This window comes from Cydia pomonella, chromosome 11 (genome assembly GCF_033807575.1).
Source record: "Cydia pomonella isolate Wapato2018A chromosome 11, ilCydPomo1, whole genome shotgun sequence".
NCBI lineage: Eukaryota > Metazoa > Arthropoda > Insecta > Lepidoptera > Tortricidae > Cydia > Cydia pomonella.
The window spans coordinates 16,694,902-16,710,702 of NC_084713.1; the positions used below are offsets into that span (position 1 = coordinate 16,694,902).

The 15,801-nt window shown below is 35.2% G+C and overlaps 1 protein-coding gene across 2 annotated transcripts in view; it reads left to right on the forward strand.

Annotated features, from left to right (window-relative positions):
* Nucleotides 1–15,076, forward strand: part of LOC133523005 (delta-1-pyrroline-5-carboxylate synthase) — a 56,364-nt gene extending 41,288 nt beyond the window's left edge. For both annotated transcript variants that reach the window (XM_061858502.1, XM_061858503.1), the window contains exons 4-10: nucleotides 942–1,049; nucleotides 10,600–10,770; nucleotides 11,901–12,089; nucleotides 12,433–12,625; nucleotides 12,712–13,716; nucleotides 14,055–14,192; nucleotides 14,816–15,076. In XM_061858502.1, the coding sequence (XP_061714486.1) occupies nucleotides 942–1,049; nucleotides 10,600–10,770; nucleotides 11,901–12,089; nucleotides 12,433–12,625; nucleotides 12,712–13,716; nucleotides 14,055–14,192; nucleotides 14,816–14,937 (1,926 nt within the window). In that variant the 3' untranslated portion in view covers nucleotides 14,938–15,076. The remainder of the gene's footprint in view (nucleotides 1–941; nucleotides 1,050–10,599; nucleotides 10,771–11,900; nucleotides 12,090–12,432; nucleotides 12,626–12,711; nucleotides 13,717–14,054; nucleotides 14,193–14,815) is intronic.
* Nucleotides 15,077–15,801: the final 725 nt, after the last annotated feature.

A 15,801-nucleotide genomic window follows, 5' to 3' on the forward strand; every position in this document is an offset into this window, starting at 1 on the left:
CTTTTGATACTTGAATTACTAAAATGTTCAATTAATTGAATGATAAATTAAAACTTACAAAATAATTATATAGGGAAGAGGTTTAGTAAAATGGCCCCAAAAGTGCCCATCATGCCTGCAACTTTGGTTGGGCGCGATGGAATGGCTGTTAGTGGCGAGAGATATGTGCAATAAAATATATCCGATGACTTGACTACTATTTTTCTACTCCTAATCAAACTAGGCCAGCGGTGGCAGCATATAGCAGTAGGGCATTTGTCATCATGCCTGTCACGTTCAAACACGTGTGTAAGCGCGAAAGTGACGGGCATCAAGTGATAAAAATGGAACTATGCTGCCACCGCTGGAGTAGGAAAATAGAAGTAGTCACAAGATAGGTAATTTATTTGTGTGGAGCACAAATATAAATACATCTAGCGACTTTCATCAAAACATAATTAGACTAAATGAAAATCAATATCGGAATATAACGGTACAAACCGCTCGCGCGAAGTTGATGAAAATTATTGGCTTTCATTTGTTATTGGTTATACCTATAACGCCTTTAAGAAGCATTTTCTTATAAATGTTTCTACATTTTTCACTGTCCCAGAACGTCTTTTAAATTTTATGATACAATTTTCGGGTAAAATATCTCTAGTCTTCAAAAGTTTGTATGTAAATGTATTGTCTGAACGTCATTTCCATACGAAACAATAAAAAAGTTTGGCTGTCTCTTTATTTTACTTAACGGTTTTTTAATTAGTGCTTTCAATAAGTACCATGTTAAGAGTCAGTTCAAGGTTAGGAAGTCTTTGTGAAACTTCGTCTTAACTTAAGTATTACATAGCATACCTAAAAGTATTTTAATCTAGTAGTTTTTCGTGTAAATCGGTTTTAGGTTTGATTCATAAAGAGCATACCTGTGTCCTAAAATAGTTTGGTTAACTTGTTGTTTCTAGGATGCGAGCAGCACCCTGGATCCCCGAGCGGCCGCAGCCGTGGGTCAGTCCGAGCTCATGTCAATGTACGACGCCATGTTCTCGCAGTACAACGTGAAGATCGCACAGGTAAATACACATTTTCAGATGTGTGACTATCATATCAAAAGTTTTTGATCGCTGATAGTTAGAATACTAAAGCCCTTTCTGGTTATGACAGGTATTTGCCAAAACCGGCCTAGTGAAGTTTTAGGCTGGACCAAAGCCCGTAAATGTGTAGGTAGGTAAGCATTTAAATCATTTTTTTTTCGTTTTATATTTACCACAACATAGCACATCAATGATGAAGATATCAAAAGCTAAAAATATAAACGTACTAAACGTAGGTACTTTGTAAAAATCCAAAAACGGAACTTCGTATTTAAACTGAAAGAACGATGTAAAAAAAGTCGTCTCATATCTATTCTATTAGTTCAAAAGAATAATAATGGTTTAAAAAAATAACTTAGTCTAAACCCATCAACTCGTTTATCTTATAAACATAGTAAGTTAATAACACGCAAAAGCTTCCAAGAAAACACGTAGGGCTAATAGTCCGTCTAGACGCTCGTAAACCGGAGGGTTCAAATTTTATTGTATTTAATTGCTTCAAAAAAGTAATTGACAGGGAGCGCGTTTGACTGCCCAATTTTGGCGCTTTTAGCGTAATAGCTTGTTTGAAGTCGTTCTCAATTAATTAAACTAATAAAAAACAAGTAACTAAACCTTTTCTTTTGAACGCATCGTCAAATTTTACGGCAAAAGGGAAAAGGTCTGTTCTATTAGACCCTTACAAATTAACTACCAAAATAATTATTATGACAGATACACAACTAAAGTTTTAAAATAAGTTTTTAAATTAAATTCGGCTTGTTTATAGTGCTTAGCGGCTTAAAGGCAAAGCGGGTTATTGAGTTTTTTTTTAAAGAAATTGTAATTAGGTTCAAAATTACATTCTATTTTTATCTTATATTGAAATTCGATAAGTTTTCCGTCGATTGGAATAGATTTATTTATAAAATCAAAGAAGAACTAAAAAAAATATACCTTTCCCGTAAGCTATTAGCCGTTAGCGATTTATGCCACTTTTCGCTACTAGGAATCCGCTACACATGGGAGTTAATTGCTACGGGCTACGGTGTAGTATTTCGTAGCTAAGCTTCAATCCAATTTGGTAGTTTTATGAACGATAAAAGTCGTGTGAGAGATTGTGTAGAAATGTCTACCTAAAGCAGACAAACTAATATCTAGGTATATTTCTGTATTTGATAGTTTATGAGACAAATATCTGGGTTTTAGCAAGTCAACGTAGTATCCTTACTACTTTATAGATGCTTGTTATTAAGATAAATAAGTACATCTGGTACAAATGGCGCGCTGTGCACGCACGTCACGGACTCCAAAGATGTTCACCAAAACAACTCGGCAATGTCGTAAGTATTTCATAATATTACCCCGCGCCGACGAAGCATTCAGCATACAAATTCACATCAATTAAATGTATGACATGAATTTTGAACCCGATTTTAGAGCTAATAATATTTTACGAGAGAAAACAAACGCGTTTAATAAACAACTTATTTATGCACTTTTACTCGTAACATAAACGCATAATATTATGTTTTAAAACCGACGGAAAACTGCGGCTTATGCTCTATGGGTAATTAACTTTGTATATTTTCCAAGAGACGGTGTCGCTTAATTTATGCGACTTTTAATTATTGTAAATATTTGTGTGTTTTTTATATTCCAACCTTAAAAACACTGGAACATTTAAAAAAGGTTCATAAAATGTTAAACATTTAATTGTGCAGACGAAAACAGGTAATGAAGCATGGACAAAATTTTGAAGTAAAATTAATCTTATAAAGAACGGTATGAACGCGTCTCAAAATAACTGACGAATTACATATCTAATCTGGGGCCTAGCGAAGATGATAAGCGTTGATACAAAATCGCCAATCGAAATAATAAATGTAAATAGTCACGTGACGTTTCGTAGCGTCTGTCATCCCAATACAGTTTATCTTTCGTTTGGCGTTTGTCGATGTACAATAGGGCTCAAAAGTGCATGGATAAGTTATGAATGAAATCATACATAAATTGTAACCTGATGGTACGATTATCATCTTCTCTAAGCTCACTGGTCAGAGTAACTAGTTCAATGCTCGGGGCAAAGTGAAAGTTTCAAAAACATAGGAGACTAGTAATTAGGCAGTCAATCTTTATTTTAATACGTGCTTAAACTCTTCTTAATAAATATATAATAATAGTAATAAATATATATTATAGGACATTATTACACAAATTGACTAAGTCTCACAGTAAGCTCAATAAGGCTTGTGTTGAGGGTACTTAGACAACGATATATGTAATATATAAATATTTATAAATACTTAAATACATGACACCCATGACTCAGGAACAAATATCCTGACCAGGAATAAATTTCCTTACCAGGATTTGAACCCGGGACCATTAGCTTCGTAGGCAGGGTCACTACCCACTAGGCCAAACCGGTCGTCTTCTTAACCACGTATATAAAATTTAATTAGAATGGAATCACCCTGAAACGCACACGGCTCATTCTCCTAAAGCCCTTTTTGTATATTTTGAATCTTCAGAGGTTTTGTACATAATTCGTGAGGTATCCATCGATATTAGAATAATTTTACGCATAAATATTAATATTTGATTTTTTCACTGCTGTTATACTATATACTTACGGATTTCAGAATATGCTACTTATACTAGGTATACTACTTTTTGTCAGTATTATTAACTGCTCAACAGCGATGTTAACATGCTTCTATATGATCATCTGCCAAAGAAAGAAGTAAGCGATTTTTGTAATAGTATTTATCTGCAAATATTTACAAACTAGGCTTCATTATCTGAAGCCCATTGTAACTTTATTGTTGGCTTAGCCCACAATGAAAATCGTAAAAAATGACTACAAAAAAAAAACTCGAATAATTTTTTTTATAACGTTCGACAAACAATTATTTAATTGCATGAAATATAAAAATTATAAAGAATCATATCTTTATAATTAAGGTTCCGTAGCCAAATGGCAAAAAACGGAACCCTTATGGATTCGTCATGTCTGTCTGTCTGTCCGTCCGTATGTCACAGCCACTTTTTTGCAATCAACCTCCCCGCAACACCTGATATTACCCGACGCTGCAACAATCATCTGCTATAGATGTGGTGGCCAATTCTCTATTAAGATTTTCACACAAAAATAGAAAAAAAATAACAATAAATTTTGGGGGCTCCCCATACTTAGAACTAAAACTCAATTTTTTTTTCATCAAACCCATACATGTGGGGTATCTATAGATAGGTCTTTAAATAAATAATAAATAAAAAAATCTTTATTGCCACACAACAAAATTTACAATTTATGTGAAAATAGCAAAAAAAAAAATACAAAATAACTTAAACTAATTAACTTTACACAATAATTAAATTAACACAATAATTATAACTTAAATCTATAATGTGGCAAAGGGTCCCAATCTCAGCATGTGCAGTGCCAGAGGGCTCTGCGCTGATTTTCAGACTGGTCCCGGGAGAGATTGGGGTCGGTCACTACTAGCATAATGTACCTTTCTTAGGTACAGCTCTATATTGACATCTTTATGTGTATTTGTGTGTGCCTGTACTATAGTTTATTAATGTGCGTATATGGGTATGTGGGGCTGGTATGTAGAAATAGTGTAGGTTAGAATGTACTTTGTATTGTGTGTATTATTTTTTGTCTTTACATACAGATAAAAGAAAAAAAAGAAGAATACATTAAATAAATATAAAAATAATATAATGAAAATAATTTATCAAAACCAAAACAATGATATTGAGGTTTGTAATATTTTCTAAACTGAATAGTTTGCGCGAGAGACACTTCCAAAGTGGTAAAATGTGTCCCCCCCCCCCCTGTAACTTCTAAAATGAGAGAATGATAAAACTAAAAAAAATATATGATGTACATTACCATGCAAACTTCCACCGAAAACTGGTTTGAACGAGATCTAGTAAGTAGTTTTTAGGGTTCCGTACCCAATGGGTCAAACGAGACCCTATTACTGAGACTCCGCTGTCCGTCCGTCCGTCCGTCTGTCACCAGGCTGTATCTCATGAACCGTGATAGTTAGCCTATTGAAATTTCTACAGATTATGTATTTCTGTTGCCGCTATAACAACAAATACTAAAAACAGAATAAAATAATTCTTTCCAATCTCGAGGTCCTCATCCAATCACCGAAGTTAAGCAACGTCGGGCGGGGTCAGTACTTGGATGGGCGACTGTTTTTATAGATAATGGTACGGAACCCTTCCTGTGCGAGTCCGACTCGCACTTTGCCGGTTTTTTTTAATACGTCATATATATATAGTCCTCCTCATCGTTTTCGATGACGGCGACCCCAAATAAACACATTATGGACGTTGTCTAGCGTGAGCCCTAATGTGGCTGGCCAGGCCGAACTTGGTCTTAAATACTCTATTGCACGCGTGACAATAAAGTTGGCCAGCTGCGTTGAACGTGTACACGTAGGAGGGCTTAGGTCTCTCTTTCCGTAACTGGCGTTTTATTTCTAGGCTAGTGAGGCGGTTAATACGTCATAAATGGTACGGGACCCTTCATGGGCGAGTCCGACTCGCACTTGGCCGCTTTTTTTAGTCGTATTACTGTTGTATGTAGGGCCTCTAAGTCGCCCATTCTAACAACTTTCAGTGTTACTAATGTATGTTTAAAATAGGGGATCATCAATTTTATTTTTTGTAACTATGTCAAATTATTTATACCTACCTACATCATTTTAATTTTCTTCTAATCTCGTTAAACTTTTTAATTATGTAAATATTTTAAAAACTTCACAAAGTCGATAAAAAAAGAAAAGTCATCGCAAGTTTGTTGCTAATCCTCAGAGTAAGAAAATGAAATTTAGATCGGATTTGGACAGCGTGTAGGGATAATCTCCAGGGCCTTGGGACTTCTCTGGAAAAAGGCATCTGCATTTTAAAATCTAAAATAACCTTCAATACAATACAATACCTTCTTCCTTTAAGTTACAATGGATTTAAACTGAAAATTTAACGAATTAAAGTTGGTTTCAGGGATCTTGTTTATCTTAGTTTAAAATGAATAATGACATACAGTTTTAATTTAAATGAAAGACGTTCTTATAATAAACTCAATTTTGTAGTAACGTGAACATTTAAAATAATGGTTTGTTTTTATTGCTCTTGGTACAAATAACCCAGCAGTTAAATAAATAAACTGTAGTAATATTTCATACCTAATATAACCACGGCAACCTCTCAAAGCCTCAGTGAGCCTAGACAATTAATTACCATTATTATTTGTACCTAATAATAATTAAATGTAATGGTATTCGTATGTTATATCTTACTTATTCATTGTAGGTTCACCGCAATAATTACCTAAGTCTTTACGTAGGTCGTGAGTATCAAGCTCATAATAAATGTGTATGCACCTACACTTTGTTCGTGACATCTTTACCTGGAATTAATATTAAGAATTCATCAATTACTAGAAATAGATAATTAATCGTAATTTCATCTTTATTTCTTGACGAGATAATATTTAATAATAATTAAAACAGACAATTAAACATAAGAAATTGCTGTAGGCACTAAAACGCCCTGAGACCGAATCAAACCTATCAATAAATTTTTCGTGTTATGGCTCCATCAAGGTGTTGACGATTCTGCCAATGTCGAGGTTGGATAAGACACGGCTAGTACATATATGAATCTTATCATATTACGGTCATAGACAGGAATCGAACCTAGAATATTATGTCAAATTTATTTCTATTGTGACATTGGTGCGAGTGAAATGTGTTGCCAGTAAGAATATCATGCATTATATACTTCTGGAGAACTTAAGAAAAGTTTAGTTTAAACAGAAATATAAATATGTAATACAACGTGTAACACAAACAGCATCAAATTTATTAATGGTTTGTAGTCTATATATTAGGTACACTATTTGACATGTACATATCCGTAGTCCGTATCTTCTATGGTATGAAAAAAATTAGTATATATGCGGTGTTTAGTACTTACGCTCTAAATAAAAGGATTATTTTACACACTTTACCGCAGGGGTGGCCAACTTGATTAGACCCTAGATCTCCTGTTTACTAACGAAACCCTGTGCGATCTACCAATTACATACTTCTTGAAACCTTAAATGAAACTGGTCTACGTATTTATATTTTTTGCCTTGCCACAATCGACTAGACTAACAGTCGATCGACCTGATGGCCACCCCTGCTTTACCGGGTTCGATTTCTGGCTGCCTGTGTCTGTAAATCCAATTTTTTAGCTAATCAGCCTCTCGGTTCTTATGAAAACAAAACTTTAGTCACTGATTTTACTGGGGATTAAAAGGGAAACTTGAAACTTAGTGAAAGGGCATGTTATTAAATACAAAAAAATAACTTTTTTGCAAAATCGTTCTCTAAGAGGGTTAAAAAACAGGTGAAAGTTAGTATCAGAAACGACAACTCAAAATTGATAAAATAAAGGATAAATTGTTGATAAGATTATGATTGTCCTTTATAAGTGCGAGATTACGAATTAGCAAAGATAAATTAAATTGTTCACATTATTCGCAATTTCTATTTAACTCTACTTTAGAGTTTAGAGTGCTCTGTACATGTTATCTTTAAACTTGGGTACGTTATTATGAATAGACGTGACAGCAGGCAGGGTGACAAAAATTGGACATAACATATCGAACCACTGGGAAGTTTACTTCATATCGGGATACCTATCTGAGGTTTTCAATTGTTATTACTACGTTTTATAGCGGATTCGGCTACGTGCTTATCTGTTCAAGGAACTGCTAAGTATTATTGGGCTGAGTTAACAAAAAAGTAATCAACTTTTCTCCCCTCACAGGATGACCGTGCAAAAACCATGAATGTGCAATTATCTAAGGTCAACAAACAAACTGCCCTGTTTTCCTCTTTCCTTGTTCCTCAAATAAACACAGAACCTTATTGGTTTTATCTATATTATGTGTAGGTATGTTTTAGTCGATGATGTTTACAACACGTGTATTTGCGCGTCGAAATCTGTCTAAGATGGACACATTCACTAGACTTAAATCGACCGGGATATGAACCGTGATTACGTTTTATATTGTTTATGACCTCCCGATATTTCGACGCAGTTACATACATCTTGGTCACGGGTACCCGTGACTAACCGTGAATCATTCAAAACTGTGGGATACATGGATTAACTAGCTAAAGCCCGAAATTATTAAGATCGCTTTATTTACATAATAGATACGAGTATATACAGAGGTATGGGTATTAATACCTAGCTTAAGTCTAAAATAGGCCCTTGAGGCATTGTACCAAGGTAATAATACAATGGTCGAAAACGGTTATTAGTTTCAATCTGTGATTGAGATAACTAGTCTTGATAGTAGCTCGTACTTCGACAGCATACTTGAATGGATTGTAACTGGATCAAAAAATATTTAAATGGATAACTCCAGGTACTACTCGTATCACTATCGTAACCCATACGTACTCGTACATATGATAATATATATAAATCTATACTACTTTAAAAAAATCTCATATCTCACACTCAAAGTTGAAACCCAGTAGAAAACTCTGTTTATTATTATAGTGCATCAGACATAGCTACCATATTTTTATTTTTATTGACAGAACAATATAAGAATTTTATGAAACTAGTGAAGTAGAACTGCAAATAATCATCATCTTCCTAGCGTTATCCAGCCAGCTTCAAAGTGACGTCCAAAGTGTCCAAATATATCGTAACACACCTTTGTTACCATAGAAATAAGGATGTGTTCATCGGGGCACATTAGCCACTTCAGCCATTACTATCTATTTGATAGTGACTGTCATTTTCCCGCGGCTCGTCACTGACTATTTTACTTATTTAATTAATAGTTAATCACCTTCTATCTCTATACGAGTATTTTAACCTAATAAACAGTTATCTACCATCTTTAAAATTCAAGAAAATGATAAAATAATTAATTCTCAGAAATACCTCAAGTAGTTTGTAAATTGTTTTATTAGTGTCTAAGATTTATTATTTTTTTAACTCGACGTCCAATTAACTTAAATAGTCAGTATTTGATCATTTTATTATTAACAAACCTCTTTCATTTATCATCCATAATTTGAATAATAACTGGGCAGTCTTTATTATAATCAAATCTTTTTTAGCAAAATTTTCACTAAAAACTTACTATAAAATTTCATTGCAAACTTTAGTGTCTTAAGTAAAGGTTTATTTAATGTTTAAAGAATGTTTTTTATTAATTAGGCTTAGATGCCTGTATTAGTAATAATGCTATCTTCGAATTGATAAACATCGGTTTCAGAAACAATATCGAATCTATGGGATTGAAAAAAGGATTTGTTAGATGAGTTTCCCAAACGCAGTTATTCCTTGCAGCTAATTTTCTTTTCGCATTTTTTCCCGAAAGCGATTATCCTAGTCACTTTTTTGTCCGGCAGCTTATTTTTACAGTCGCTTTGCTTCTCTTTCTGATATTTTTTTGTCTGAATTTTAACCTGCAGTTAATTTCTGAATTCTTTTTTTTCCTTGTTGTGTTTTTTTCCGTAGCTATATTTCCTAAACGTTTTCTCCCACCAGAGGTGTGTGGGGTCGAATAGTCGATTTGAAAATGTTAAAAATAATCATAATACTTTAAATGAATAAAGGGAAGGGAATCATTTTTTTTAATTTGTTTAGTATCCATAAGTATTAATTTTCTAATGTATGTTGTTGCGGACAAGAACAAGAGGTATGGTCAATTAAAAAAATATGGATACAATCAGAACGCTATAAATATGTATACACAACCTCATTGTCCTCATTAAGGTAGTGTATTTTTGACACGTCGATATTTTGTATCGATATAACATTTGCAGCTGACCGTACAGGATTTGATTTTTGTTATGAAAATAAATATATTTAACAACACATCACTGTTGTGGAAATACAAATGTGAAAAGTTGAACAAAACTTTTAGATAGGTATACAGGTTATGATATTTGCAGTTAGATAATCTTGATCTAATTATTCTATTAGGATTCCGGACAAAATAACTAAATAACTTTATATTTACCGAGAAACTTACTTAATATATGTTCTAAGGAATTATAACAAAACGAATAAAACAAAACACGTTCGTAAACAAATGCAAGCATGTTAAAAATTGCTTTAGGGAATTATTGCGAGCAATAAATAAACTACAGAGTAATAAAACGAATCTGAAAAAATGCGTTTATGAACAAATGCGGTCATGAAAGTCGCTACTGGAAAATAGTAAGACAGGGAAATTTAAAAAGTGGGAAAATTTGCGACTATGAATAACGGCGAAAAGAAAATTAGCTGCAAGGAATAACTGCGTTTGGGAAACTCATCTAACAAATCGAAAAAAGGAGCCTTGTATAACATACGTTATTTTATTTCCTGTTAGTGGTATTTTGAAAATCGTCAGTTTTTAAGGTCCACAATTTTATAGTCATATCTGATTACGTAATTACTCTAAGTATATTTGCTTAATTATAATTTATAATTAATAATCAAAATGTTTTACTCATAGGTGCTAGTGACCAAGCCCGACTTTTACAACGAGGAGACCCGCAAGCATCTGTTCGCCACGCTCTCAGAACTAATTTCCCTCAACATAGTTCCCATTATCAATACGAACGACGCGGTCAGCCCGCCCATGTTCGTTCACGATGACACAGTGGTGCCAGGCACTGGGAAGAAGGTAAGCGAATGTCAACTTTAATTTCAAATGCATAAGGTGCATTATTGAAGGAACAGTACCATGCATTTGAAGAAGCTAAGCGAATATAAACCATAATTGTCCTGGTTTAAGAAGCCGTTATCGATTTTAGTCGCAAAAATGTCAAATTGATAGATTTTGTCGATGAAATTGTACACTTTTTGTTAAATATTAGAAATAACAAGTAGTGGTTTCTATTAGCACGTCTTGTTATCTTTCATTTTAATAATTTTTTTTTTGAAACAGACTGACTTGTAATGTTTTTTTTTCTGATGGACGTTTAGGTAAACGCGCGTAAAGGACTGATTTTAAAGCTCTTAAGTATTTAACGTATGTTCGTTTAAGTATAATTTAGAAATAAAGTGTTTTAATCATTTTTTTGTGTGTTTCAACATGATTCAACCTTATTTTGTATTAGTAGTAGCTTTAATTTGTCATTCTTGACGACGATGTTCAACCAGTTTTCTATTAAATAACACCAAGTTATCAAATTGACTAGCACCGCCAGCTCTGGCATAACAACCCTCATCGGATTTTCAAAGAGAAAGATCTAAGGGAATTATTAAAGAAAAGAGTCGACTTCCTTGTTAAAAGTACTCGGAAGTTTGTCAGGATCTTATAGGAAAAACTTGAGGGCTCCTTTAAATTGTGTTTTCTTTTACTTACGACACTGATAAGGATTTTCGCCAGATTAAAGCTAGTTTATCATATTACGACTAAATAAAAGATCTTTAACTGCAATTACTTTGTACTTACTAAATTAATAAAATTAAATGATGTGAAAATATAGGCAAACAGGATATTTAATTTTTAATGAAATCAATCAATTAAGACTTGTTGTAATACTAAGTAGTTTGGGTTTGTTACGATTCCAAATGGCGTGAATGTAAATGAATGGGTATCAGGCCAATTCGAACGGACACTGATATCAGAATGACATCTAACTGATGTCATTCAGTTATCGCGCATCTCGCTGGTACTTGTCCGTACCTACTTGTATTGGCGCGGGCGAGACGCACGATAACTAAATAATATGCTTCAAATATCATTTTGATGTCAGTGAACGTGGATAACAGTTTTAGGCGAACACTGTAGTTTTCTGTTTTAAATAGGGTATTGGGCTGAAGGACAACGACAGCCTCTCAGCGCTGCTAGCGGCGGAAGTGCAAGCCGACCTGCTCATCATGATGTCAGATGTCGATGGCATCTACAACAAGCCGCCGTGGGAAGACGGCGCGCGCATGATGCATACCTACACAGCCAAGGACAAGGACCAGGTGGAGTTTGGAACGAAATCCAAGGTAAATGCATCGTGATGTCTGACATTGACGGCATCCACAACATGCTGCAGTGGATATGGTATGCGCATGATTCACGGTGCGCATTGCACTCATGCACAGCTAAAGATATTAAGTGCGAGGTGGACTTCAAGCTAAATGTATTATGATATCTGACGTCGAGGGCATTCTACAACCTTTTTGCTTTATAAATGAAAAAAAAAATTGACTCTCAAGAATCTACTTGGAATCGTTTGGCAAGTCTGTTCATTATCACAAAAACCCTTTATTTCGATTTAAAATCTCTTTTATTTTAACTCTTAAATAATTAATTCAAAATTATGATATGATATGAAATGTCATACAGGTTGGCACCGGTGGTATGGATTCCAAAGTCAACGCCGCGACATGGGCCATGGCTCGCGGCGTAAGTGTGGTGATCTGCAACGGTATGCAAGAAAAAGCCATCAAAACAATTATTAGTGGCAGGAAGGTCGGCACATTCTTCACCGACTGCCCAGCTCCTACTAGTTCTTCTGTTGATGTTTCTGCTGAAAATGGTAAGAAAACAAAATAATATATTCACAGCAATATAGTTACCTAGCTGAAATTTTTAATATCACTCATGGTAATGATCTTATTTTAGCTCGCACGGGCAGTCGAGTTCTGCAGCAGCTGTCACCGGCGGAAAGAGCTTCGGCAATCCACACCCTTGCTGAACTCTTAGTTGACAAACAAGATCAGATATTGCAGGCTAATTCCAAAGATTTAGAAGAAGCCACAAGAGGAGGTCTTGCTAAACCCCTCTTAAATCGACTTGCTTTAAGCGCAGGAAAGCTGAAAACTTTATCGATCGGATTGAAGCAAATTGCTGACTCAAGTTACGAGAATGTGGGCAGAGTTCTAAAGAAAACTAAACTTGCAGAGAACCTAGTACTTCGACAAATAACGGTACCGATTGGCGTGCTTCTAGTCATATTCGAATCAAGGCCAGACTCTTTGCCCCAAGTTGCGGCTTTGGCCATGGCATCAGCTAATGGTCTTCTTCTGAAAGGCGGTAAAGAAGCTGCTCACTCTAACAAGGCACTCATGGAATTAGTCAAAGAATCTCTCAAAACTGTTGGTGCTCAAGATGCCATATCCCTAGTATCAACAAGGGAGGAAATTAGTGACTTGCTATCAATGGAGAAGCACATCGATTTGATCATCCCCCGTGGGTCATCTGATCTCGTCAGAAATATACAGAAACAGTCGCAGCACATTCCCGTCCTCGGTCACGCAGAAGGTGTCTGTCATGTGTACGTAGACAAGGATGCCGACTCAACTAAGACCTTGAAGATAGTAAGAGATGCCAAATGCGACTACCCCGCCGCTTGCAATGCAATGGAAACTTTACTGTTGCACGAGGACCATCTCCACAGCTCTCTATTCACGGATATCTGCAACATGTTGAAGAAGGAAGGCGTGAAGATTCACGCTGGACCACAGTTAGCCAGTCACTTGACTTTTGGTCCCTCGCCGGCAAAGACGATGAAGCACGAGTATGGTGCTCTGGAGTGCTGCATTGAAATTGTGAAGGATCTCAATGAAGCGGTGGACCACATACACAAGTTTGGAAGCTCCCACACCGACGTTATTGTAACTGAAAATGGTGAGCTCAATTTCATTCATATATTATATTCATATATTTCATCAATATAAAAACATAAAATGTTATTAGCAAGACGTATCAGTGGTTTGAAGATTTAAAAAAAATAAATACCTGTCTCAAAGTCAAGAATTATAGTTTTCATAATATGATACTTGCATATAATTACCCTAATTTTGTCCCAACTGTATTTGTTTTAAAGTTATTTAAGACTTGTTACCCGCAATAATTTACTATGTTGTCTGCCTTTATGTTTAATTAATCGTTTTTTCCCCTGAAACCATGTCTTGTATTGAGGTGTGCAATAAGAGTAGGTATTTTATCTAACCTTTATCTTACAGACGAGTCTGCGAAACGTTTCCTGAACTCTGTGGACAGTGCATGCGTGTTCCACAACGTATCCTCCCGCTTTGCCGACGGCTTCCGCTTTGGGCTCGGTGCAGAAGTCGGCATTTCCACTGCTAGGATACATGCCAGAGGTAAGGTCTTAATTGTTGTGAGCTGCGGTTTTTGCGCTTATGCAAAAATAATATTGTCTGTCTGCCTGTTACTTCTTCACGCTTCAATTTGGTATGGAGATAATTTGCGGTCCAAGGAAGGACATAGGTTAGTTTTTATCAATCATCATTCCATGCAGATAAAGTCGCGAATAGAAAGTAGACCGCGGGATCCTCTTGGTGTTTCCCTAGGCTTCCCAATGTGACTTCGGTTTTACGAGGATATGAGCTAGTTTTTTAGTTACTTGTATGGCTTTGGGTACCGGTACAACGTATCCACTAGTTAAAAAAAAAGAATGAAAATAACAACTTCGAGAAATTTTTCTCAGTTGGGGACCAGTAATTATCGTCCAATGATTGGCACTTCCAATTTACTACACGACGCAAACGTGGAGCATTAGTAATTCTAATGCTCCACGTTTGCGTCGTGTAGGTACTTACCCAACTATCAAAGTACAATTAAAATATATAAAATTGTACGGTGCAATCAAATTCGTAAAATGTTACGCGCCACTGTGCCACAAGTGATATTTCACTATCAAATATATCTACTAATAATCCTAATAGATACAAAAACAGAAATAAAAATTTCCTCATAATTTCAGGTCCAGTTGGAGTTGAGGGTCTGCTCACAACGAAATGGATCCTCGAAGGCACAGATCACACTGCCGCCGAGTTCAACGAAGGCAGGAGGACTTGGCTGCACGAGAAATTGCCTATCAATTGACTTAGAAGGGGTTTTTCTAAACTGTTTAATACTTTTAGGAGATTATTGTCGTATAAGTATATAAGATCGAATTAGTTACCTAATTGTTATTTGTAAAGTTCTTGATGTTATTTAATCTGTAATAAATGAATGAATATTACTTAATTTTGTTTGCACTACTTGTGACCAGTGACATGACTATAGAGTGACGAAACGGGCATACTTGCCATGGGTTCTAGTTCAAAGAGGAGCCCAAATGATGAATTTATCACGGGTTTTAGTTGGTAAAGTTACGTCACTGTTTGTGACTGGAAGAAGATTTCTATTTGAAACTAGCGGAGCTAGAACAAATGAACTTGCTACTTCTTTTTAGAAGTGTGGCAAGGTATTGATTGCCACACTTACCCTTGCCACCCTCGGACGAAGGTACTTTGCCATATGTCTAATGCCTAGAGAGGTAGTAGGTAAATAGGCAGGAAAAAATCCTGTTGCTTAGTGTTTAAGCGAAAATAATACGTAATTTTTTACACGAGTCAAATTGTTTCTCTATCAGTTATATAATAGATGTTATAGGTAATATTAAAAAAAAAAAAACTAAATTCTTAATGTTGTAGGTAATCCAAATATCAAGATGTGATGAGAACGTATAACTTCAATCAAATAACAATAAACAATACAACCGTTAGCTACTAGTATACAGAACAAGAGAGCTCTTTGTGATTTTAAATAAGCAAAAATGATAGAAACGTAATAACTTGTAAATACTGTGCATTACCTGTTCGGAGGAGACATCTGCTTCAAGATTTTTAACATTACACAATACACTGCACTATACTTGAAGAACGAAACACCGGTAAGACAAAGCTAAAGCCGTTTAACATTTAA